Consider the following 25,841-nt stretch of genomic DNA (forward strand, 5'->3'; position numbering starts at 1 on the left):
CATCCCGTTTGGCAAAAGGCTGTAGCACAACTTGGTGTAACCACCGCTGGCAGATACATTCCCAGAGTGGTGGGAGCCTGATAAGTTCAAAGGTTTCTGCTATCAGACCCACTCTTCCCAGTCAGAGTCAAAGGGCAAGACCACATTCAAAGAGAACATAAGGAAACAAAAAAACCACCCAAGCTGTATTTTATACATATTGTCCAAACAAGTGATAAGGGTTTTTTTTTCCTCCAACTAAATACATTATATAATGCACATACACAGACCTGGATACTTTTGCTATACCCTAACATGTAAGACATTACAGCTTTTTCATTCAATGATCACAAGAAAGTCAGGTTTTTGCGGGCCAAAATAATACAGATCACAAGCGTAGAAAATTGAAGACAGCTTATAAAGGGTCCCAAACACAAAGCTTTTCCTCTCGTGAATTTGCTTTTTTCCATCTGCACTTGAAGAGTCATCCCAAACATCCCAACTGAAAGCAGTTGCCACTGTAAAAGTGCAGAGTCTCTCAGTGACTCTAAATAAAGGTTGTTCCTTCAAAAGGGCCTTCAGGGATTGCTGGATTTTGCCTTGTTACCTTAAAATACCACTGTGCTTAATGAAATCAGACACCTAAAAGAATAAGGTTATACTATATACATTTAAAACATCGAGGAAAAGGTCTCTAAAAATATGCTCTTGAATTTTCACAAAATGCTCCATCTGCTCAGGTTTGAGGAACACTTCCGAGTTGCGCTGCTGCTTGCCAGCAGAGGAGACCAAGCTAAACCCGGCTTGCGGCAAAAAACTTAAAAAATAGAGGGGCCAGCCCAGCCCTTCCCCTCGGCTGCTGGTCTTCCCCCAGCAGAACTCCATTCGTCTCCTTCAAGGACATTCAGTGTATTCAAACAGCCACAAACCAGATCTCCTGACAACAAACCAGCATCAGATGGGCCAAACACTAAAGAAACTGCACAAAGTGGGACAGGACAGGACGGGAAGGCATGCTAGGGGAGAAACCAGAGGAACTGCTAAATGTCAGAATCCATACAAGCACTAGTTAAAGCTCGTATTTACAGAGGGGATTCAAAATGAAAATGCCAACGGAGCCTCACAAGACCGCTCGTCTCTCCTCCGTGACACACCAGCAACAACGTTCAGACGTGCTGCAGAAGCCGATGACCGCGTTGCGTGAGCCAAGAGCACTATCACTGGGAAGAGAAGGAAGCAGCTTTTCTTTTTGGAAGAAAGATCTTTCGTATCGCCACCGACCTCCCGTCCTCTGAAATCTGTGCCACCGTAAGGGCGAATGCACCGAAAGCAGGTAAGCAGACAAGTCCTACAGAGATGACTAACGCAGCTGAAGCCAGCATACTCTAGAAGGTATTTTTAAGCTTGGCTGCCACAAGCATGAGAATCTCTCCGATCTTCTTCTGCCAATTCTCTATGTCCTTGGAGACATCACACCAGAGCTCTCCGTGGCGAGGTTCAGCATTCTCACAGCGCTTCCTCACCTCTTCTTGTTGTTCCTACGAGGAAGAGAAACGAGTTTGCAAGTCTCTTAATGCCCTGGTTTGTTCCAGCACAGAGCCAAAAATTTAACAATTCCCTCCCTGAGTCACACACCCTTCCAAAGCTTACGGTGGGTTTTTTGTTTTGTTTTTTTAAAGGCAGTACGGAAGCCTGAGTCAAAAATTCAGAGGCAACAACTCTCCTGCCTTGCTGAACAAACTGGCCGAATTACAGTCAAGCAAGTTGTGGCTACACCAGAGAAACTGCAGCAGAAACTTCCTTTGCATTACCACCTGCATGAGATCTGTCAAGTGAGAGGTCTCTCTGAAGTCAGAAGATAAACACTCCCATCATTTCAGTAATATCAGGCAGTAAAAACTGCCGTGAGAGATTAGAACAGACTGTTCCTCCGGCTGTGTTCATGTGCAACCTGTGCTTGACACTTGTGAAGAAATGGGACTAGTTACACAAACCCAGCATCGCAGTTACAGGAAAATCTCTTAGGAGAAAGCTTGCATTTTACAGAAGGAAGATTGATTTCATAGATTTTTGCATGAACTAGCATGACTGTGGACAGCAAAGCAGCCTGAAAGACAGCTCAACTAATGACAGAGCCTTTTAAAAACCACCACACAGGCCCGTTCATGCTCATTCGTGACCAGGCGTGACAGCCGTAGCCTCATCTGTGAGCCACACCGGTGGCGGCAGCAGCAGCGTGCTCAGCCCAGCACTGCAGCAATCCCCAGGACTGAGTAACCAACAACGCCCAGGGATTCCTGCTGCCTTCCCCTGCTCCTTGTTCCCAGGCACACACTCACCTCTGTGCCATGCTGGAGCTCAAATTTGTAAAAGAAAGCCCAGGCATCCCCCAGGTCAGAGTCTATCTTCACTGTTCGGTGGAACCATTCTCTGGCCTTGGTTATTTTACGCTCACTCCAGAACAGCCTGGTGAGAAAAGCAAAAGTGAGTGGACAAATAGCCTCTTTAGAGGAACATGCCAATCTGCAAGCACTCCAACTTAAAGGCTCTATAGATATTTCCATTCTTTGCTCTCCCAAGAAAGAAACAGCAGATTTTGTAGGCATCCGCTGACTGTCCTTCCCCTGGGAAGAGATATGAGAGGATCAAAAAGAACATCCGCCGCTTCCTCTTCACTCTCCCCCTAGTGAAGCAGGTTCAGCTAGCCTCAGTCAAAGGAAGAGACAGACGCTCCTCAGAAGGGAAGTATTACTCTCTGAGCTCAATCTTTGCCTCTCTGAGCTCAATCTTTGCCTCTCTGAGCTCAATCTTTGCTAACTCAATTGCTTGATTTTGCCGTTCCAGATTTGGTGTAAAAGGAGACAGGATCATACGCCTACATCTATTTCCCCTCCTCCACTTTCTTAATATTTCGAGTCGATTTTAGCACCCAACAATTAAATAACTTCTAAAAGCTGAAAATTGCACGCATGTTCTTGGAGCCATGGCTGTGCGCAGTCACACAATCCCGTCCACGAAGCATGCTCTAGTGGAGCAGACCTACCTTGTCAGCTCCACTTTACGAGGAAAGGCGAGCACGTAAGCTTCCACGCACAAATCCCAGCCTGGCACCCAGCCCGACTGCTGCCATTTCATAAAGGTACTCGTGAATTCTGAAATTTCTCCCCAGTAATTAACCAGCTGAGTCAATAGTCTCTTGGTTTCACTCCTTTGCATTAAAGAGTTCATTTGAGCTAGTAAGGTCTTTATCAAATCAGACAGCCATCCCTCATAAAGAGCTTAGCCAGTCATAAAATTATACAGCTTATGTGATTGTTTTTAAGCCCTATAATACTCTTGATTGTTCCGTGTTAAATAAACTGTGATTTAAAACAGCACGAACAATGATAGCGGAGGCTCAACACCTGCAGGCAGTGGCCATTTTCAGCAACATATTTAACAGAAGTTTTTCACAGATGTGTGACACTATGGTATTACTGCACCTACATGCAAGTCGTGATGGGAGGTAGAAGCTGTTTGTGTTGGGATTAGCTGCTACACTGTCTGAGGTTGCACCAGAAGGGGCCTGGAAACAGTTTCCATAAAGCACAAGTTAACATTTTTCTCACTTGCTGCTAAAGCTGAAGAAGTGAGCTGTCATTATCTGGCAGAACCCAGCGTTGCAGTCACTGGAGTGTATCCTACAGTTTTCTTTGGCTTATAAAAAAGAGTTGTGAAAGAATTGGGCAACTGTTTGGGCAAAATGCTTCTTGCATTAACCTCTTCTGGTGTTCACAAAGGAAGAAAAGTAAGTTTGTTCCAATCACGACTGCTGTAGAGCTGTTCGCACATCAGATCAGAAAGGATATGGCGTGAGTCAATTCTAAGAGCAGCTTTTCATCACTGGAAGCCTCACAACTGGATCTAGACAAGACGACAATTCCTAGTAGATTATCTTCCCGTTTCAGAGACACAAACTACAATATGACTGGCAGTCTGCACTCCAGGAAGGGCCACAACTGAAGAAAACTGACATAGCAGAAATTCAGGAGGGGAGAAGACTACAACAGCACAGAATTTAGCTCAGGATTAAAAAAAAAAAAAATCTGACAGGATCTAGGATAGAGAGAAAAAATGAAGAATACACAGTCAGCCAGATAAAATATTAAAAATAACCAGCAAAAATTGTGCTTAGTTTCACAAGTACTTAAAAAGTATCCTATAAAACTTAATTAAGCCTGCTTCATCTGAAAGCACACTGCAATCCCTTTCAAAGGACACAAAGATAGCAATTTTCAGAGTGCCAATACCCAGCACTGGAAAAGGACTCCGTGTGAATGTATTGTTGCCTGTGCCGCAGTCCCCGGCCCACCAGAACAGCCGGCGGGCAGGTCGACATCCCCTGCTTTGAATCAAGGGAGAGATCTGCACAGTAACTAGAAGACAGCTCGAGAGCTGGTACTTGCTTTGGGGCTTATTAGAGCCGCTGCAGCCAGAATCACATGGTCGTGCTTGAGTGCAATGTTTCATCATGGATGCAGCCACACACAGAAACGGGTGTTTTTACTACATCAAGAGCAGGAACTCACTTGGCCACAGCCAGCAGGACATGTGGGTCATGTTCACACTTCTTGAGAGCATCCACACTCTTGGTCTTTCGTTGCGGTCGTGCTTCAAGGAAAATTGCCTCCGACCACAGGATTCCTTAATCAAGTCAAGTAGGAAGATTGTTTAGTGTTATTTCCGAGATTAACCCTCCCCATCCTGTCATCAGGCCAGTGCTCTCTAACGCAAGCAGCACTACAGCCCCCACCCTGGTGGTTATCCATGCCCCAAGATCACTCTTGCTGCATGGATACTTCATTCAGTACTCTGAATTTTTAGCTACCGCGTGCACCACGCTGGACCTTCAGTTCCGAACATCTCTGTACCATAACCCCGCCGCAGCTTCAGCGCTCCCTACGCTGCTGTGCGCTAACCCAGAGCTCATGCCTTTCAGATGAGACATTGCAAGCAGTGGAACAGGGGAGGGCAACCCAGCATTTCAAAAGTGAAAGATATCCATTTGTCTGAATGGGAAACTGCAGTGGCAGAAGTTGTCCCAGAAGGTGCAAAGTACACTGTTTGGAAGCAGTTTCAACGGTGCCAGGGAGCACCACAGTCTTATTGATGCTGGCTCTCCACACCTACAACGAAGGAACTCGTAGGGTAGATCCAGGAAAGCCGGGTTTAATCCCTAGTTCTTTTCACTGACAAAAACAAAGGAAATACGCTCAGAGAAGCATGAAATCTTCAGTTTCTCATGTCAGCCAACCATACCTGCTGATCACTTCAAAGCAAAGCCTGAAAGCTCGTGTCTGCCAGGACTCTATCAAAGTGCTCTCGCTTCCCATAAACTGCGCCACAGGAATATACACAAGCTTTGATGACTGCAGTGACAGACTGCAGCAGAACTCTTCTCTTCTCGCTCTTTATATGTAGGGTCAAACCACATTTTTCAGGCCTCTCTTTTCAGGCCTGCTGAGGACACAAACACCATCATATTTCAATTTTACTTTATGCAGCCTGCCTACATCAGCCATAAGCAACTGGGAATCAATTCAGCAATCGATGGATGCAAGTCTCTGGTTTACATGACCGTAGGTGTCCAACGAGCTAATTCCTGCAGGCTTTTATTCTGGTTTGTAGAGTTTTAAGATAGAGTTGGAAGCGATTTTATTTAAACAAAAACTGAGATCCTGCTGCCCATTTCCATAGCAACAGGCAGATTCTGTAAAAAAGCCTGTGTCGGCAAACACTCATTAAGCATTCGGTCATTCACAAAACAAAGCGGGACTTGGGTGGTATTGCTTTGTTGACCCACTCGCATGGTGAGCAGCTTGCAATGAGTTTATCATGTCATAAAAGTCATTTAACTCCCAATTATTTCACTGGGACTTCAGCAGCCGCCAATTAAACACCTTTCAAAACCTAGCCTGATGGCAAGCTAAAAAGGCTTGCCCTGCAGTAGACTACTACACTTTGTAGCTATGTGACATCTTCTCTCCAAAGATGTCAACATGTTTAAATAATTAAGTCTTCCCGCAATTCTGCCAAAAAAATAGGGAAGCATTATGCACTTTCTCCTCCCATCCCAAGAGGCAAACATTTCCACTGCTGGTTAGAACCAACTGACTTACGTTACAGGACCTATTTGCCTTTTCTTAAATGAGTTAAAATAATGAAAAACCAGGATGGAACATTTATGGTACATGATCCCCTAATCATGACTGCAACTGAAATTTGCTGCCAGCACAAGTTATTAAGCACACAGTTAGTAGTGCAACCAGTGCAGACAAACCAACACTGGGAAGTCTCCTATGGCCAGCTGTACCCCAATGAGACGCGGAAAACCCCATTTTTTTTCCCACTGAACTTCCTAACTACAAACACTTGAGAGTCTTTCTTCAATTTTAAACCTTGGCAGACTTCTATCAACTTCAGAGAAAAGCCACTCATATCCAAGATGCTTTCCTAGGAAACCTGGGAACAAACCGTGGATGACAGACCCAATAATATACTGGATACTGCAGTGAAATGGAACGAACACCAACCCATGACCTCTCTGGCGCGAGACAGCACAAAGCAACTGGGATTATTCACAAAGACCCTCAACATTTCATTTGCAGAAGGATGACTGACACCTCTCCAAAACATAGTATTTTGAGACCTGGCAAGAAAGGACATCTTGGAAAAAGATGTGCCTTTATCAACTGGGCAAAACAACCGTGTTTAAGATAGAAATGAGATCTAGCTCACCTGAATTGGGGCACTCTTGCAATGCCTTGGCCATCAGAGTATTTGCAATATTCTTTAGCCCAGCTCTGTACTCTAATCGCACAGACTCCAACCTGGTAAGGAAGAGACTCAGTGATGATATTTATGACAACATATTCACTATGCAGAAACAAACAGCGAGTCACATGAAGGTCACTGGAAACTGCAAACATCTGCCCACATTCTGAATATGTTTAGGTGACTGACATCTTCCCATTCCTCTCCATCTAAAAATAAACACGACCTTTATTCTATAATGGCCTAGATCAAGCACAATTTGAAAAAGGTACTATAACCGAAATGAAAGAGCCCTGGGGTTTCATGCTCTGTGCACCACAACTATCAGTAAAGAAATAACTAGTCCCCAGCTCCTTAGAGTAGCTACATACTCGCCAGGATCATCAAAGCATTTCTGGCATTCAGAAAAAGTTGTTAGTCCAGAAGAAACTCTAGGATGGGCATGGTCATAAGTTCCAGGCTCAAATGGCTGAGAAAGTGTAAAATAGCTGGCCTGAAGAATGCATTGGCTTTGTAGCCCAAATTCAGTTAATCTCCACACAACTCACCAGAGATCTGGATTCTTTGGGTTCTTTAGGCGCGACTTTTCCAAGATGGCTCTTGCTCTGGTCAACTGCCCAACTTTCTCCTCCAGCCTGGACAGCAAAAGCCACAGGGGTATGGAATGGGGACACTTTTTCAACTGTTTAAAAAAAAAAAAGAAGTATGGTAATATGTAGATTTGAAAAATCTTATAACCCCTATAGAAAAGAACTTCCCTCCCTACATCCTCCTGGAGAGTTTAGAAGGAGAGAGACAAAGTCGATTACGTCGCTCAAATTTCTCCTAGTCAGTCTTACAGCACAGAACAGTACAGAAGTCAAGTTTCTCCTATATCCAAAACAGTCAGGTACATCAACTACGACCGAGCTATCCCAGTAGCAAAAGAAAGAATACACCTCCCTTAATAATACATCAACAATTTGTGCTCCATCTGGAAATGGAGGGCTCTTATACATAACCAAACCACAGCAACAGAGTGCGCAGGAAACAGACCGCCTTTGAAGCCTGGGAAGTCATTAGGATACCGACACTGGCAGAAACCTGCTTCCATATTACCTTCATGGCTGACAAGTTTCCGAAGCATTCATACCCAAGGACACCGATTATCATTTAAAAGAGACACGAGTGCTCTGTAGGCCACCTCCTTTTACAGTGTGTATCTAGGAGCTCGTTAGGAGGCTTTTCTTTCAAGAGTTCTGCTTTTAGTCTTTACAGGGCTCAGAGAATTATTGTGCAATGCCTTTTTTCCTACCACTGAGGAGTCAAGGATACAGCAAACTCTCTCAGAGTGTTTTGCATGTTTTGCACAAAAAGAAAGTGAATTTTGCACGTGGATACTGGGTAACAGAAATTCTTGCTGCTTATTTCGAGGTCCTAATTTTTTTTTTTATTGTTTTAACAAATGACAGAGAGAACGGAAATCATCTCTTCGGTTAGTCTGGGACAGAGCCCTCTCCATTTTGATTCAAAGACAGACATCTCTCCACACCAGAAGCACAAAGCAAACTTGCAATAACATACATCTTACCCCTTGATTATAAGCCTCCCGTGCTTTCTCTACCAGCTCTTTTTGTTCCTCGATTTGTCCTTTCATCATCCACAGTTTGGGGAAGTCCTCATAGTGTTTCAGGGCTTCCTCACAAAGCTCCTGGGCTGCAGCAATGTTCCCAAGCACCCATTCTAACTTCACAGACTTCATGAAGACCTGGGAACGAACCAGAGCTGTTTAGCACTAGAGCCATTGAAAAACCATTAGTCCGTCAATGCAGTGGGTTCCCACTTTCACACATTCATTAGAATGTTATTGATTAGCTACAGCTTAAAGTAAAGAAAATAAATACCAGGGTTAAATAACAGTGGGAACAGATAACAATGAGAAAGGTAAATGCAAATATTAAAGGAGTTGGAACAGTGTGATCAATCTATATCTCACCTATTAGCATAGAGTTGACATTTGTATAATATTTGTACAAAGAGCATAGCTTTAAGAGCACAACCAATTAACAAATTTGAGCCTGCTTCATCAGCACAATCTGTTCTCCTTAGATCCAAGCTACCAAGACCACCTATTCTCACTTACGGCTTCAAGTTGCAACTGTTGTCCTGCTAATTACAAACTGGTAAATATATTTTTCTGCCCCCAAATGCCTGCCTTTTAGCTACACATGGAAGTTACAGCTGTGAGAAATACATTATAGCCCGAAGGCTGTTTCACTACTCTTTGATCCCTGTCCTCCCTATTCCCAAACTCCCCCCACCATGACTTCGCAAGAGAGGTGTCAATTCTGAGACCAGAGCTTCAGCCCCAGCTGCCAGCTGGAGAGAAGCTCCCTGACTGACAGAAGAGGAAGAGGACAGTTTAAAAGATCTAGGATGAAGCAAAAATTGGGGTGTGGGGTGGGGACGGACACCAAACTAATTTTTCTTTTACTTGGACAAGTTAAAATGGTTCTGTACGAACAGCTGAAAACCGACAAAGTTTCTCATACCAGAAGTAACTCTAGCGATAAACACAAGAGTGTAACTTTAAACAACAAACTTGACCAGAGCTGTCTTTAGCACAGCAAGCATAAGTGAGTCTTCTGTGAAAGTATTTTCTCTCTCTTTTTTCCAAGACATGCTTTTATGCAACATGAACATTATACAAACAGCTGTAAACTGGGAATTTCCTGACTTTTGCCATTTGTGTAAAAAAACTGAAACCCTTCACTTGATCCTAGACTTTTTTTCCCATCATGCCGTGATTTTGTGTCGCAATTCGCTGGAGAAGCGCAGCAGCAAAGCGGCCACATGCCTGCAAAAGGCAATGGCAGGGAGCCATCTGGTCAATCGCTAAGGCCACAGAACTGAAGGAACTCCTCCTTCCGTCTCAACTCCCCCATGGCCAAGAGAGGTCTCAGCCTCTCCACCCTTCACACATCCTTACCCTGGCAGTGGGGGCACTGCTGCGAGCTTTTGCCAGCAGCCTCCTTGCTCTTTCATATTCATTGTTCTCCGACTCGAGCTTCACGGCAGCCAGCCAGATCTCCTCGCTGTTGGGGTTGGCCTGCAAGAACATAAAATGACAGACAAATGCACACAGTGAATCAACAGCAGATTTAATCCTTCGTTTGATCCAGATTAAAATTGAAATCAGAGCTTTGTCAATCCACACCAGGATTTTTTTCAGTTCAAGCTCCTCCCAATCTTCTTTGACCTTTGAAGTTTATAGAAGTTCTCCAAAACAGATGCGCAACACAAAGATATATGCCAGTTTAGAAGTTGGATGCTTCTCAATTGTTGAAAAGTATTAATGCTTGATCTTCTGAACTTCCCGTTTAAACACTGGAAAGATCATAGGGTTTGCCACAATGAGACCCTCATTTTATTATCCCTGAGCAAAAAAACTGAAGCTCGAATTCCCAACTGCGGTCTGTGAACACTCCTCCAATAAGTGTCATTTCAGTGGCAACCACGTCAAGAAGCCTTCAGGATGGTAACAAAAAGCACCAAGAACAAATTTAGGAAGTAGGTATCTTTTACCTTCCATCTCAGGACCTGTCATTTGGTTTTGCTATCTCTTAGCTTTTAAGCCTCATTCCCAGTGTTAGGACTGTACCACTCTGCCCACCTTTCTTTCAGCATCCAGCAGACAATTCCCTTCGTTTCGCTGTGGATTAGTGGGTTTGGTCCTGGCCATAAGTAATGCAGTAACCTCATTCATTAGGGCAGACCACTCCCCTTTCTACTGAGGAGACAGAAGACCCAACACAAGGGGATTCTGATCCATGACTGGGGTTGCTGGGAGCCACAGTAGTAAAATTAATGGTTTGCGAACCCAGAACCTGGTGTGGTACTGCTAAAATAGTAAATACACTCTTGCTTCCTGCTTGCCACTATTTTACAGGAGAACATTTTTCCACATAAAACAATCAAAGAACAGCGGAAGCGCCCATCATTTTGAAAGGCAGCAGGAATCAGGTGTTGACAGAAAAAGCCTACTCTGTTTTCTTTACCAGTCGTACTTAACACCATCACACAAGTCTAATACACCCACCTGGAAAGCCAGGGCCAAAATGCTTCTGGCTGCTGGCACATCTCCCGCCAGCCACTTTGATTTGGCTCCCATGAGCCAGAGCACTTCTGCTTTGGGACAGTGAGCAACGGCTCTCTGCAAAAGAGCCTCCAAGGATTCTCTGAGACAAGAAAGAGCAAGTTACAATCACTCAAAATACTGCCAAAGGCGAGCTCTCACACACCATTTCCACTATCACTCAATGTTATAAATACTGTTGCAAAGTCCAACGTTGTAAACCTTGATAAGTTGTTTCATAACAAGGAAAGGGTGGGGTCTTTTTTCACAAGGGTTCTGAAATCAGCACTCCACAAACGGCTCATTGTTCAGACACCTTTGTTTGATAGCCTCTGCAGAAAGACCCCGCACACAAACAGCTCATTTGTCTTGGAAGGAGCCACTCTTCTTAACAAACCTTAGTAGAAACTGAGACAGGAAGTTTTTCAGAATTATTAGATGAAGCTAGCTTGATCTTAATGAATTTTTTTTCTCTCTTGTCTAGAAAATGTACTTTTCAGGTAGAACAAGGGGCTTAAAAGCCAGCCACCACTGGGAAACACGAGAGAACAACATCAAAAGCAAAGACATACTTGTTCCAAAAAAAAAAAAAAAAAAAAAGGCTTGAATGAGGCAGAACTCAGCATCTGCAGTCACTTCCACACAAGCAGCCTTGTTGGCTTTAATAAGGATGACTCCAGGTGCATAAGTGGTCTACTGCATAGACTGTTTGCTTTATTCTAAACTTTGGGCAGAAACTTTAAGATGTATAAAGTTTTATGAATAAACTTCAAAATAAAAAGGCCTGAGCAGTGACACTGTAACACCAATCTTAATACAGAATGTGATACACATTCACAGTATATTTAATCAGAAAATGCCAGAGATGCTCGGACAACTTCAGTGATGAAGTAGTTTATCTATGAAAATTAAACACATGCTGTATTTCTAGGTGATTTGTATTCCCAATTTTTTCTAGAAACGCCTTCTCAAAGATGACTGTCCCTACCTTGCCTATTCGTAACTATTTTTACCAAGAAATCTCTATTGCCAAAGAACTTTTTATGACTTCATAAAAACCAAAGATGTCCTGACCACAACCATAACAAAGAAGGTCAGACCTGCAAACAATGCCAGCGAGTTTCCACCAGCTGAACTAACTCTGCACGTGCAACACACCACTTCAGGGCTGACCTTGTAGCTTTTCTTCCTCCCCAGTCTACCACCCTGTAACAAGGATGAACCCCTCCACCCAAGGATTATGCAGCACACATACCTTGTTCCATGGTTCTTTTCAAAGTACGCTGCTCGCAGCCACACACTCTTCTTGCTCGGGAAAACTTGCAAGGCATAAGCATAAATTGCTCGGGCACACTCCAGAGCGTTATGAGCAACACACTAAGGAAAAACAGATCAGAACTAAGTCAATTTAGGGTTGCACTGAAATCAAGTGCAAGAATGAATGACACATGCATAATTCAACACAGAACCCAATAACTCAGAGTAATACATGAATTGGGGCATTCTATATAACAGAACAGTTACTATCAGCTTTTTAAAAGGAAGCAGGAAGAAATTTTCAACTGTCCGTCTATCAGAGCACTAGTATCACTGGTCCTTCAGTGGGACTGACATACACAGGCCAGCTTGAAACATTAGTAAAGCATTGTAAAGGCTCTCGTGTTTGCACTTTTTTGTTTTTTTACAGGCAAAACTATAAGCACCACAGCGTATGCCCCCCTACTGCTGTAAGCCCAATTCAAGGCCAGTGAGGTGGATATTTCTCATGCTGAAATATAATTTAGTTTTTAGTGCATGTTCAAACTACTCCCCTAAAGCAAAGAAAGCCTGGTAAAACTTTTACTCGCTCCCCTGACCAGTCTTACATTAACTCTTGAGCTACAACGTTTATGCCTTGAAACTCAACTCCCAGTTCCTTTAACCAGACCTCAATCTCTGTTGATGTCACACACACACACAAAAAAATTTCCACACCAAAACCAGCAAAAAAATCTATCACAATACCAACGTTTTGCTTAGCAAAAATTCAAATCTGAAAAAAGCTCTACAATACAATAACCTCCCGAGAGGCAGACTGGCCAAATGCAGGCAGGTGTTGTGGGAATCACATCCACTTTCACTGACAAAAAAAAAAAAATGTCATTTCCCAGGCTCCAGTACAATTTCCCCCAACTAAAAAAAACAAACCAAAACCAGCATCACAGCTGGACATACACTGTCTGCGTCTTCCATCCAGGTATGTTTCCGGTCTTCTTCCTCAATCCCAATCCCAATCACAGCTCGCATGATGGCCTGGCATGTGGCCACACTTCCAGCTTTATCACATTCCTCAGCATCCTAGAAACAAGAGCAAAGCCCCGCTCATTTTGAGAACTCAGCACAAGAAGTTAGATTTTGCAACAGCAACTCCTCATGTGCAAACACAGAGACACTGTGGATCACTGCCACATTAAAAAATATCTTATTACTCAAACATATCTTGACACTAACTGGTGAGCCTACACCCACGAAGAAGGTGCTATAGTTGTACACAGAATCAATCAGAAATTGGTTAAGAAACAAAGCCCATCAACTGCATCCACTGAAAAGGAGTAAGTGTGACAATGCGTGACCTTTCCAGGCTGAAAAGTCTCCTCTTACAGCTCCACTGACCTGCCCTGGGCTGGGCCAAGCAGGGACCTGGCCAACAAAAAACTGCAAGAATTCGAGAAGAAAGAATCGTAACATCAAAGCTACTGACTTTCTTTCAGCTTTGGGTTGATTACTAAGTCTCAATAATGGCTGAGCAATAACTAAATTTAAACAAATACACCCTCAACCGCTGTTATGTTAAAGGTGCAAAGGCGCTCTCACCAGAGCATATATGGAAAAGTGGCGTTTTCTGACATCCGAAGCTTTTGAAAAGCCAAGCGCGTCTTGCTTAAACTTGTTAAAAAGACCTCTGATCGGGTAACAGAAATGGAGCAGTTCTAGTACTGAAAAGGAACTCGAGAAGACAATGATGCAGAGGCTGTGGTGTTGGTTTTTTTAAACAGAAGCTGAAATTAACCTTTAATTGTTTTACTGCTGTAAAGAAAGTTATAATTCTTTTAGATGTCAACAAGGATATCAGTTTAATATTAAATATTTTGTTCATTATCGATACTTTTTAAAGCAGTGTGCCAAGAACATTTTGCTGCCTTGACCCACTGTAAGTGATTTTAGTAGTAAAGTGGTTTAAAGACTTACGCTTAAACAAAGCACAGTACATATTCAGGAGGAAAGAGGTTCTTTTAACCTGAACATCGAGCCATTTAGATGGCAATAGTCTCTGAAGTGTCTTACTAACTCAAGAAACTCAAGCACCGCAGCTTTCGAATGTGACCAAAACACCGGCAACCCCTACAACTTTTTGCTACTTTTCTAGTACAGAACATCAAAAATACGACGACCTGGGATGAACCTGCACAGAGGTCACGTTTTGCAAATGTCACTGTACAACACGGTTCCACATATCAGCTGTGACTACTTCACACAGCCTCAGGGCTACAAGCCAATAAAGGACTAACAGAATATTTCCTGCCTGCTGCATATGCAATATTTGTATTGACTTCTTACAACACTATCTGACAAAGACTTCTTGGGCCAACAGATACCTTTTAAGCCAAAAGAGACATATGCAAAAAATACATAAATCCTTCACTGGAGGCTTAAAGCCTCTGTCCTACTTAAGGCAGCAGCTGCTTCAACTTGAAGCTGGTTATCTTCCAAGACAGAAGTAAATCAGACATTCCTCAGCTCAACACACACAATGTTATCCCAGTGTATCACTTACAGCCTTCACCCTACTCAGCTTTTTAGTCTCACCTCTTGTATCCTCACGGGGATCTCCACTGATAAGCCTAGAGCAAAATTACTCTACCCTACAATATTTAGCATCAATAGCCTTCAAAAGAGAACCTGAAGAGTTCATCTGGGTCTCTAACGAAGAGCAAGCAAATACCTGTATCCATTGCTCTCTGTTGATTTCCACACCGTTAGCCCTAAGAGATGTGATGGCTCTGTCAATGATTTTCTCTACCATCTGGGTGTTTCCATTGGCTTCCTCCAGTTTGGCAGCAGTAATCCAGATGTGACGATCCGTCGGAATATTCTCGCGGGCTTTGTTAAGGACTTTACGAGCATTCTCATATGTCTCCAGCCTTGCCAGCGCAAGCCACAGCTGCGGAGCAACAAAAGATATATTTTGTATTAGAACAAGGAGATGACAACGCCGCTGTATGGCAGTGTCGGCCCGAAGAGATAAGTAGCTTTATGCTGTTTGCTACTGGTTGGCAATTGTCCTCAAGTAGCAGAAGCAGGCTGCAGAATACCAATGGAGAAATAGAAACAGAGCCTACTACTGTCCTTAAAGCTCAGTCCTAATCACCTCAAGATATCACCTCCGTTTGCTGGGCTGCTGCACTCACATTTTCTGTCCGCATCACCTTTTAAACAGCTGAATATTACACTCTGGTTCAGCGTTTCAGAAATGAGCAACTTTGTTTTAGATTCCCCAGGCTATATGCATGCTTGTTTTCACAATTGTCAAGGCACTAAACACAAACGTGAACACGGCTAATTGGCTACAGCAGGCACAGCAGTACACTGGCGTAACTAACGTAACAATTACACAGGAAAATGAGGCATATAATGACCACCAGACAATTAACTCCGGAGAAAAAACGCACAGTCCGCTACTCATCACATCCTTCTCATTGTGGCATACAGTGCGTGGTAGAAACCTCATACTGCACTCACCCTGCCTTTTGTTTTCAAAGCTCTACTGCCAACCTAAAGTGGTGTGTAGGGGGTTGCTTTATTTTACTGTTTTAAAACTTACTTCAACGCTAGTCGGACAGCACTCCACAGCCCGACTCAGCATGATCCTGGCATCCTCAGGTTCTTCTAACTCCACGGCTGCCTTCCACAAACGCACCGAATTTGGAACATGCTCAAGGGCTAGAGAGGCAAAACAATTATGGCAATCATGACAAAGTAGTTTACCAAAGAGAACTGTATTTTTTAAAGACGATATATTAAAGGCTTTGTCCTATTACAGATGAAACTTCCTGAAAGAGAGCAGGGAGGGAACTGTACTTATACTAGCTCTTGCTTCAACAATGAGAACGTAAAATCAGCAAATAAAAAACTTACTTAATAATTTTAATTGGAAACAGGTTTTGGAGAGCCAAGGGCTTTTTCCCTGTACAAGCTGTAATTGCATCCTCTTCAGTAAAACACCTAGCTGAACAAAGCCTCCAGTTTCAGCAAATGACCATATGTAGGATCTTCAAAACTGGGTAGCCTAATCATGCTGGGTCTCTCTTTATAAAAAAGGAGCATCTTCAATACTAACCAGTAACACAACCTCGTTCCTTAGATGTTGAAACTATCCCTTCACAATTTAGTTTTCCTGTAGGCATCTCCTGACAGCTTAACGGATCCCAGTTTAGCTTCGCAAAAAGTTATTGGCCCGCTACGCAAAAATAAAACAGGAGGATGCATAAAAGCTTAAAGGTATCGCTGACACTAACACCCTAAGCCACTGAATCCAAAGAGTTCTCTCAGCAATCCAATGTGGGCTCCATCTAATTAAGAGTCTTTGAGGCTTCCTTAATCTTGTCCAAGAGTTAGCTACCGCTGGTAGAAACTGCATTCTCTGCAGACTGTCCTAGATGTGCTGTCTGAAACATTAAAGTCTAAACTACAGCTTTTCTCAGCCTGTCTCTTCATAACCTTGTATCTTAAAGCGACATTGAGAAACTAAGGGGTTTTCTTGTTTAGCCTTTTGTCACTACAACTTACACCACAGATTACTAGTATTAGCTGCATTGCAGTAGTAGTTTCATTGTTTCCATGGTGATTGTACACAAACGTGCTATAGTAAGAGAGGACTGAGCACATCCTTCCTCAATAAAGCAAGCATAATTGCAGGACCACAGAAACGGGTGGGAAGAGGCACCTACACCTACTTTGAAACTAGTTAGGTTCCTAGGCAAGGCTGTTCCTTTAAGCATTCCTGCAAAGGCAGAGGCACACTGCTGAGCCTCAACTTCAGAGCACATCCCAGCTCTACAGAAATACATCGAGCATTTACAAGTAGGGTGCCCTGAGGATTCGGGCATTAACTGTTTCTCCTCGAGTCTGCAGCAGCAGGAGCTTTTTCTGAAAAATTCAAGTGAATAATATCAGCCTGCAACAGCTGAAAGCATCACTCAGCAGGACAGAACATGTTTTCATAGATAGAGCATTTGATTTTTACACCTCAAGGTGTGTTTTAAACACTCAGCTTGCTGGCTCTCCAGAGAGAGGCTTTAAAAACTCCAGAGGTTCTGCTGGATGGTAGGAATGCACACAGCCAACAGAGGAGAGAAACACATTATGAAAGATCACACTTCGGTGACATTACCTGGCAGTCAGTCTTTTTTATTTTAGATGAAATAATGGGTTAAACTGCCACTTATCTTAAGGCTGTATATACAAACAGCTCCAAGCATCATATTTCTGATGTCCCCTAGGTAGCAGAGGAGCACTGTGAAGCTGTTAACAGGCAGAAATTGGAAAGAGAATGACAAATCATGTTCCATTCCACTAACAGCTTTGTATCAGAGATTAAGTAGGTGGTTCTAAAAACTGAAGCAAGATGTTTTTCTCTTCGCAAATACAACGTTTAAACAAAACTCAGTACTTAATGCGTAAGTCACTGCTTTCACACAAGATGCTCTCCTACCCGAGCTGGACTCAGAAATCTATTTCTGCTCATGTAAAAGTGTTTTTCTGTTCAGCACCTATTATAGTTCTTGAGAAGGACACACAGTGTCACAGGAGCGACACTTCACAGCACGCTGCCCTGCTTAGCCAATGAAAATAAAAGAAGCTACTGAATAGTTACTATCTGAACTCTTACAACTTCAAACCCAGGAACCTTTAAATGCCTTTCATCCATATGCAGTAAGAAGTCATTTCACCAGAGATGTGCAATTTTACATGCAATAGTTAGAGGTAGAAGGCAATTTACTTCCTTTGAAGCCAAGCCATTCAATACTGCAGACTGCCTCACAATGATTTAGTAAATGTACGAAATCCAGACCCTTTTCCCTGTCTAGATTAAAGTCAGGAGATATAATTGATACAATTCAATAGTCATGAAGGATCTAATCTCTACTGATACAGGCACAGTAACTTAAAGTAATCAAAGAATTAATACTATGAACCTGAGAGGAAGACCTGGGTTCAGGACAACACAACAAACTGCTGTTAAAAGAGACAACTGTTTGGAAAAGACAGTCATTCCACAAAAGAGGAAAGCCTCCAAGTGCAATACAACAGAAGATGCAAGGTTCTAAGTAAGCACCAAAGAGAAAAGCTGTTTGTCAAGAACACAGAACTTGCTACAGTAAAGCAAACCCCAAGGGCCACCAGGCTCAATGACAGGAGAACCCCAAGGCCTCTAAAGCTCCTCCACCAGGAATCACTGTGGTCTAACAGGCTACAGACAAGCTGGAACTCAAACACAAAGTCCAGTATCTTTTCCAAAATGTATCACAAGGTGACAGTTAGAACACCCTTTTCTCTTTACGAGCATCATTTTTTAATTGCTTTCATCTACCTATCCAACTTTGATCAAGTTGGAATTGGTTTTGGGAAGTGAAATGTCATTTTGCAGTTGCTCAGGAACAGCAGCTTTCCGCTGAAGGATGTTTTACAAATACTTCAACAACTCTACTCTTCAACTCAACAGCATCAAGTTCCACCATTAAGGCACACATTATTAACAACCATATTTTCACCAAGGATGCACAAAAAAAAAAAAAAACCCCTTAAACTTATGGACACATCTTGAACACCTTACAAAGCAATACAAACAGAGGGAGACGCAGACTTTGTTCCCTAACCCTGCAGAAGCTCTCACCTTTCCTAAGGACGCGTTTCTTTGCACGGATATCTGTCTCCAGCTCTGCTGCTCTTATATAGATTCGGACAGACTGTGGAAGGTGGCGGACAGCTTGGGCCACAACAGCCTTGCTGTATCCCCAGGCTGAAGCCGAGCAGCTTCTAACCAAACATCTTCACTCTGTCAGGAAAAAAAAACAACCTTCCTTTATACCAAAACAAGAATTTAAAATTAGAGCTTCTAGCTAAATGTGTTCTTTTAATACTGCACATGGTGAAGCTGTATCAGGCATAGCCTGATACAAGCTTAACAGAGAGATGCTGCTGCTTGCAACCACAACCTTTTCCTACTGTCCTGCAAGGATCAGCAGGGAAGCAAAGCAATTCTGACCTTGGGGCACATCTCCGTTCCTTTCATGATGAGGTTTCGAGCCACTTGGAGTTTGCCAGTGACCTCCTCCAGTCGGGCCGATGCTATCCAGGCTGGCGGATGATGAGGATTGGTCTCTCGTACAGATTTCAGGAGCAAACGGGCTTTCTTGATATCACTAAACGAGGAGGAAAGACAGGCAGGAAAAATTTCAGCACACTAGCAAACAATTCTCCTGAATCAGTAAGTGTTTACAGTCAGTTCTTCACAGCCACACTTAGACCCATAGTAACTGTGACCTCAAACGTTTCCATGCCGGTGACACAAATTACATACTACCAAAACAAGCTTACAAATATACACTAACACAGCAAGATCACAGTGAAAACTAGTTAAGTATTTAAGTAAGGTTTTTAGGAATTACAGCTGGGCACTTGCAGTTGGAAGCTGATAAGCACAAGCATTAATTTAAGTCAAGTATTAGCACCAACATTTGCACATATCACTGACTTAAATGGCAATTCTTTATGAAACAGGTGTCAAACTTCAGGTTAAAGAGGTTTTCAGAGGTCATCAATCAAGCCTAAATCAGCAGCACACAGGTACAATTAACCAGGTTATTTCCGGGCTGGCAGGCAGCCACACTCTGCCATCACTCTGGCACATTAGTCCAGGGATAGAATAGAAACAACCGCCACAATTGATGCATGCAGGTCAGATGCTAAATACACGGGCTGAAAGACTATACCAGATCTTATGTTAAAAGAATTCATGCTCAAAAACTCACCTAGCATCTTTTACAAATTAAATGCTAGCTGAAAGCACCTGCTCAGACAGATTTCCATTTATATGCAGGATCACAGCCATTACTAAGAGGATAAATCAGTTAATCCTTTTTAAACTTACTTGATATCTCCTCCATGTGTGGGAATCATCGAATTCAAGTCTGTCAAATATCCTTTCGGGTCCACTACAGTCTGGCCACTCACAGAGTCTGACACCTGGGAAATTCAAGTCAGCACTACTGAAATGACCATTCATAGCCCCACAGTCTGCCCGCACGCACTAAAGACTGGAAAAGACACTGCTGCTACACAAAAAAATCCTAGAAATTTATCTGTTACTACAAAACCAAGAAGGAAGAGAACACAAAGCCTTGCTTATTAGCTTTCTTCCACTTCTAAAATACATGACTTTAGTGATAAAAATTTAGTACCACTGAAAATCCAGAAAACAAGCAGCCTGGCTTTCAGTCACCAAAAGGTCTTGCAGCCCTGCCAGCAGAAGTCCATCGTTTTAGTTAAACCAGATTTAGATGGGAAAAATCAATGAAAAAGAACAGAAGTCAACAACAATTTAAGAGCAGTATTTTACAGCATTTTGTCCTGCATCCCTACACATGAGAGAAGAGATGCTTCCCTTGGTAAAACTACCAGTGCTGTTTGCCTAAAGCCCACCTCTGGTATAACAGGGCAGTTTGTTCCCCATAATGACCAAACTTCCAGGGACAAACTGTTATTTCTCAGGAAATTGTATTAGTGTAGAAGGCATGAGATCTGGGGAGCAGGAGCACAGAATTATTTCACAGCTGAGCTGTTTCTTCTAACACCTAAGACAATTAAAGACTTTTCTAAAACCAGATCTTAAATAGCAGCACAACACCAACCCCGGGTATACCTGTGACAGATCCTGCCTTCCAACGTCCTTACCTGGCTTAGCCTCATATCCATCAAGGTGTTCCTGGCTTGGCCAATCTTCCTCATATCCAATTCGCCTGTCCCAGGTGTCATTAAGCCTGGTGTCATCCCTCCTGGGTATGGAGTATTCAAGCCCCCTGGATACGGAGTATTCAATCCACCAAATTGCTAAAAACAAGAGCAAGAGAAATACATTCCTAAAATCTCTTCTGAGATTTCAAAAATAATTCAGGCTGATCTGCTCTTCTCCAGTGGCTACAGGACAGAGATGCCAAAAACCCCATAGGTACTTCTGAAACAGTGGCTTCCCTGAATCACAAGACATTTCTCATACAGGTTTTGCAAATCTGTAGGTAATTACACAAGTTTAGTCAAGTCAGTGAAGTAAGTAACAAGAAAGTGCAAAATTCGAGCACAAGCATCTAAACCTAGCACATTTAAACAAGAATACCTACAAAGAAGTCCCATGGACATCTGGTGCCAGTTCAGGGCCAGTCAGCTTCTCCTGTAACTGTATGATCACAGTAGCCTGCGGCCATGTAGCAACAAGCTAAATTTTCAGTTGACAATAAGGCAAATAATTTTTAACGCAATTGCTCCAGGGTTGAGCAAACCATTAGGTGAAACTGAACTTTATTTTCTGTTCCATTTTTGCAAAACATTGTTATAACAGAAACGGATGTTGGTTATGCTCACCAAAACTCATTATCACCATTCTACAGCCAGAGAAAAGGAAAGAAAACACTTTCTTCCATTTTTAACACAAGAACCAATCTTGCCCTGTCTATCCTCAAGTCTTCTCCGGCAGTGGGTATGTACTGAAAGACTCCAGCAAGCACAGGAATTTAACATCCAGCAATTCCTTTGACAGACTCACAAACTACACCAAGTTTTTTGGTCAAGTATCTTTTTTTTTTTTTTCCCAAATGCCACTAATGAACACATGGTTTAACCCTTGTCTCTAATTATAAACTACAGATCACACCTTCATCACGTTTGCTTTGTACTCACCGTTTGGCGTGGGTCCACAGAAGTGTGATTCTCCCCGGACTGTAAATGCTTTGCAAAGAAGCTGTCAGGTACAGGAGTCAGCTTCTCATAACGAGGATTCCTCTGACGCTTGTTCCTGGCATCACCAACTTCTGGAATACTCAGCCACTCTTCTTCTGTGACCTCTGCTAGCTTCCGCTATTCAAACAGGAGTTGTCATCATTACTTGTTGTAGAATTTTTTTCTTTTTAACTGCTCTTAGTCCTTACCAGATTTCTTTTTCTTGAAAGAATTCAGATCAATTAAAGACTTCAAGGTCAAAGGTCAGATTTTTTTCTAATCCAATGTACAACAGAATTAGATGCCTTTAATTAGAATTTGGTTCTAGTCCAGACTGAGATTTCAAATCAATTTTGTTATTAAACTCAGTGCCACAAATATTCAGGTTAATCTCAGTGCCTGCAGCATTGAGTGTTTTATTACTAATCATTAAACAATAGCTTAAACGATACATTTTATTTAAAAGAAGATTTAGAGTCAGATCCTGCTCAACTACTAGTTCAGTACCAACAAGGTACCAGTCCCTCAAAGACAGAAGCCTAGCACCTTCTCAAGAACCGATGTGAAGTCGCAATAAAGCACAAAAGCCTAGTATCAAAACTTGCACAAATTTCACTGCCTTATGTATCCACAAGAAAAGCGCTCAACAGGCAGAATCACTATTCTCCCATATCCCTACAAAGCAGTTTATAAACACCCGCTTCTGTCAACTGAGTGCTTCAAAGCAAGAAGATCTTCCGCACCACCAGATGCCAGCTTCGTATTCATTTACTTATTTTTCCAACAGAAAGTAATTCTAATCTGGAGGATAACGAAGCACTTGGTTGCTCACACACAAAATCTGAGCAAAGAAAAGCAGAACATACATCCACCTCTCGTATGTCATAAAGACAAAAGTCACATTTCAGACGTTTTTTCCTTACTTTCAAGTCTGAGAACTGCTGCTGAATTTTGGGTCGCTCCATACGGTATTTTTCTATTTCCTCTTTTTCTCGTTGTTCCCTTAGGAAAAGGAGGACTGAGGTTACGTGCAAAGTAATACTCAGCAAGTCTTTAAACAAAGTGTTGCTATTACAGAAAAATGTGTTTGATCAGAGCTAAGGCGTAAAAAAAAAAGCATTTTTTCCAAGCTTAGATTATCAACATTATGACAGAGATGTCTTATCAAATAAGACAATATTACAGTGTAAAGACAGACGTCTCCAACCCAGTGAACTTCAGTCTTTAACGTCCTCTTACCTGTAGACCAGGCTGTGAGTTTAACAAGTTAAGTAACACTCACCGGTTTACAAGACACCTGCATTACACGACTTTTCTAACAATTCCAGTGTGCTGTGCAGTATGTAATCTGTCAAAACCAGTCACTCAGCATCTCCCCACATCATCTTAATGAACCGCAGTGAATCTTCATTAACTACAGTGGAGCGATTCAACCACGTCAACTCTCAGAGCAAGTTGTGCAAAATACCCATCATCCTTAAAAATTGGAGCCACAGGGTCAAAGGTACAGCATTAAAACAAATAAAAACTGCGTAGGCTTCCGAAAATGTACCCAGTAGACAAGGACAAAATCTGAACTGGAAAATGGAAGAGGTAGAGAAAAACTCTAAAACACAAACTAGAAAACACCCCATGCCAGTGTTGTAATTCATCCTACCTTCTTTCTTTTCTGCGTTCATCCATCCTCTTATCCAAAGCTGCGTAAATCGCATCTGCTTCCTCATCATCTTTTTCATAGGGACCACTTGAGAACAGGCTCCCAGCATAGCCATTGAACTAAGAATTTGGAGGGGGGGGGGGAAGAGGGAAAAAGGGGAAGAAAAAAAAAAGCAGTATTTTCATTTTAGAGCTCCTGTTATGTTCCTGCTACAGCCAACAGTCACCCGGAGCAACGAAAATGCACGAGCAGGCTATTTCTAACAACATTGCCTCAGACTAACACATCCCTAAATAAAAGCAGCTTTCTTCTACCACCCCCAGTGTTTATTCTCCCACACCATTTCAAAAGCAAAACTGCTTCAAAACTCCTTCTCTTTCAAAATTGCTTCTATGAAGCAATAAATGAGATCCCAGTATAGAAAGGCCATTTTCTTCCATTAAGCACTTTTTTTTTTTAAACTACTGAAAGCAAACAAAAAGAATAACACAACATTTAACTAACCAAAGTGGAATTTAAACACAGGCCACATAAAGACAAATATACGTCAAAGCACAAGAGCTTAGATTTCATTTGTGCAGAAGAATACAAAATACATCCCCCAAAGTGCTTAAACTAATATTTTATTTATGGGTCTCTTCCCAAGACTCTCAGGGCTCTGTATAGATAATTAAACCACAATACGTGGACCAATGCCGCAATAAAAATCTGCAAGCACCATGCCATTATGTATAATGAGGTGTCAATTAAAAAAAAAAAAAGAAAAAAGGAAGTGCTGCTAGCAAACTACAGGAAATTCTGGCCTTGAAACCTCAGCTAATACGGGGTTTCACAGCAAGAGAACAGGGAGCTAAGGGACTGCTCTTCCACTTGGGGAAAAACAGCTCCGGGATGATGAAAATCTCATCACCTCATCATAATTGGTGTCGTTCAAGTCTTCGTCGTCATCATCAGCTGTCTGATTCTTTTTCATTTGATCCCCAACGGTTCTCTTCCCCGGCGGAGCATGACGATCGTCCACAGGGTCATTGGCATCACGCGCAGGGCCAATATCAGAGCGGGTGGTGAAACCTGTGGCTCTGTGTTGATAAACCAGTAGCAGCTATTTAGCACGCTGCAACCCCACTGTTTGTTACACAGGCAGTCTGCCGAAATTATTACTTATAACAGACAATAAAAATATCTTTTCTTCCACAAGAATAGCATCAGCCAGTCCCCATCCCTACCATTCATAAAGCCTGGGGGGAAAAAACTGTCCTCTTATAGGGAGACTTTATCTGCAAAGACACCCGGCTCACCGCTCTAGCATCTACCTTATACCAAGACATGCTTTCTCTTCGAAACTGCGTCTCTCGGTGAGACACGGTAAAAAAGCTGATCCTGCAGGCTGTAGGGCACTATGGGGGGGGGGGCCTGGGCGCAGGGATGGGGCAACTGGGGCTCGCCAGAAACCCCACGTTCAGCCGGCCAGCATTTCCCAGGGCACAGTCGATAGAATCGCCCCAGCGTAAGGGCACCAACAAATCAGCAGGAGGACAAACATAACTCACCCCCAGCAAAGGGCAACTCCTGGTGTCCACCCGCCACCGAAACCTGCCTCCCACTGTTCCCAGCACAAACACACCCAGATTTAATGATTTTTAAGGGGGCCCCACGTACACACACTGTTACAAAATCAGGAGGGACACAATCCCTTCCCAGCCAGCGGCCTCTAAAGCACCCAGGAACTTATCCCCCGTGCCAGGTTCGCATTTCAATACAAACCCGCCCATCTAAAGAGTAGACGCGAACCATCTCGTAGGAATAACACTCGAAAAGCCGAGCAGGCCGCGCGGGGCCTCCGGCCTGCCCCGAGGGGACGGGCGGGGTGGGGAGACGGGCACCCAACCAGGCACGAAACGGGGCCCGGGGGCGTCCTGGGGTCCGGCGAGGAGGGGGGGGGGGGGCGGTGAGGGGGAGCCGGGGCGGGGAAGGCCTAGGCCGGGCCCGTGGGGCTGCCGGCGAAGCCCGGGCGGCGCCTCACCCTCGGCCCAGCCCCGGCACGTAGCCCAGGGGCGCGGGCATGCCCAGGAACGGCTTCTTCTTCTTGTTCATGGTGCCGGTGACGGCGGCGGCGAGGCGGGACCGGAGCCGGGGCCGCTGGACGCGACCGAGGCAGCGGCGGCGGAGGCGGAAACGGCGGCGAGAGCAGGCGGTGCCACAGGGCGGGGCTACCAGGAGGGCAGCGCGGCACTTCCGCTCTCGCGG

The 25,841-nt window shown here is 43.4% G+C and overlaps 1 protein-coding gene across 1 annotated transcript; it reads right to left on the bottom strand.

Moving 5' to 3' along the window:
* Positions 1-158: 158 nt before the first annotated feature.
* Positions 159-25,711, bottom strand: PRPF6 (pre-mRNA processing factor 6). The gene is given in 22 exon segments (XM_050907087.1): positions 159-1,517; positions 2,319-2,445; positions 4,548-4,662; positions 6,757-6,848; positions 7,341-7,474; positions 8,363-8,539; positions 9,761-9,880; positions 10,871-11,009; positions 12,162-12,283; positions 13,121-13,243; positions 14,889-15,107; positions 15,768-15,886; positions 18,840-18,953; positions 18,956-19,001; positions 19,212-19,368; positions 20,097-20,191; positions 20,900-21,055; positions 21,899-22,075; positions 22,861-22,939; positions 23,595-23,713; positions 24,505-24,673; positions 25,618-25,711. Coding segments are annotated over 22 exon segments (2,823 nt in total). The 5' UTR covers positions 25,689-25,711; the 3' UTR covers positions 159-1,364.
* Positions 25,712-25,841: the final 130 nt, after the last annotated feature.

The sequence above is a fragment of the Gymnogyps californianus genome, chromosome 17, assembly GCF_018139145.2.
Source record: "Gymnogyps californianus isolate 813 chromosome 17, ASM1813914v2, whole genome shotgun sequence".
NCBI classification, from domain to species: Eukaryota; Metazoa; Chordata; class Aves; order Accipitriformes; family Cathartidae; genus Gymnogyps; species Gymnogyps californianus.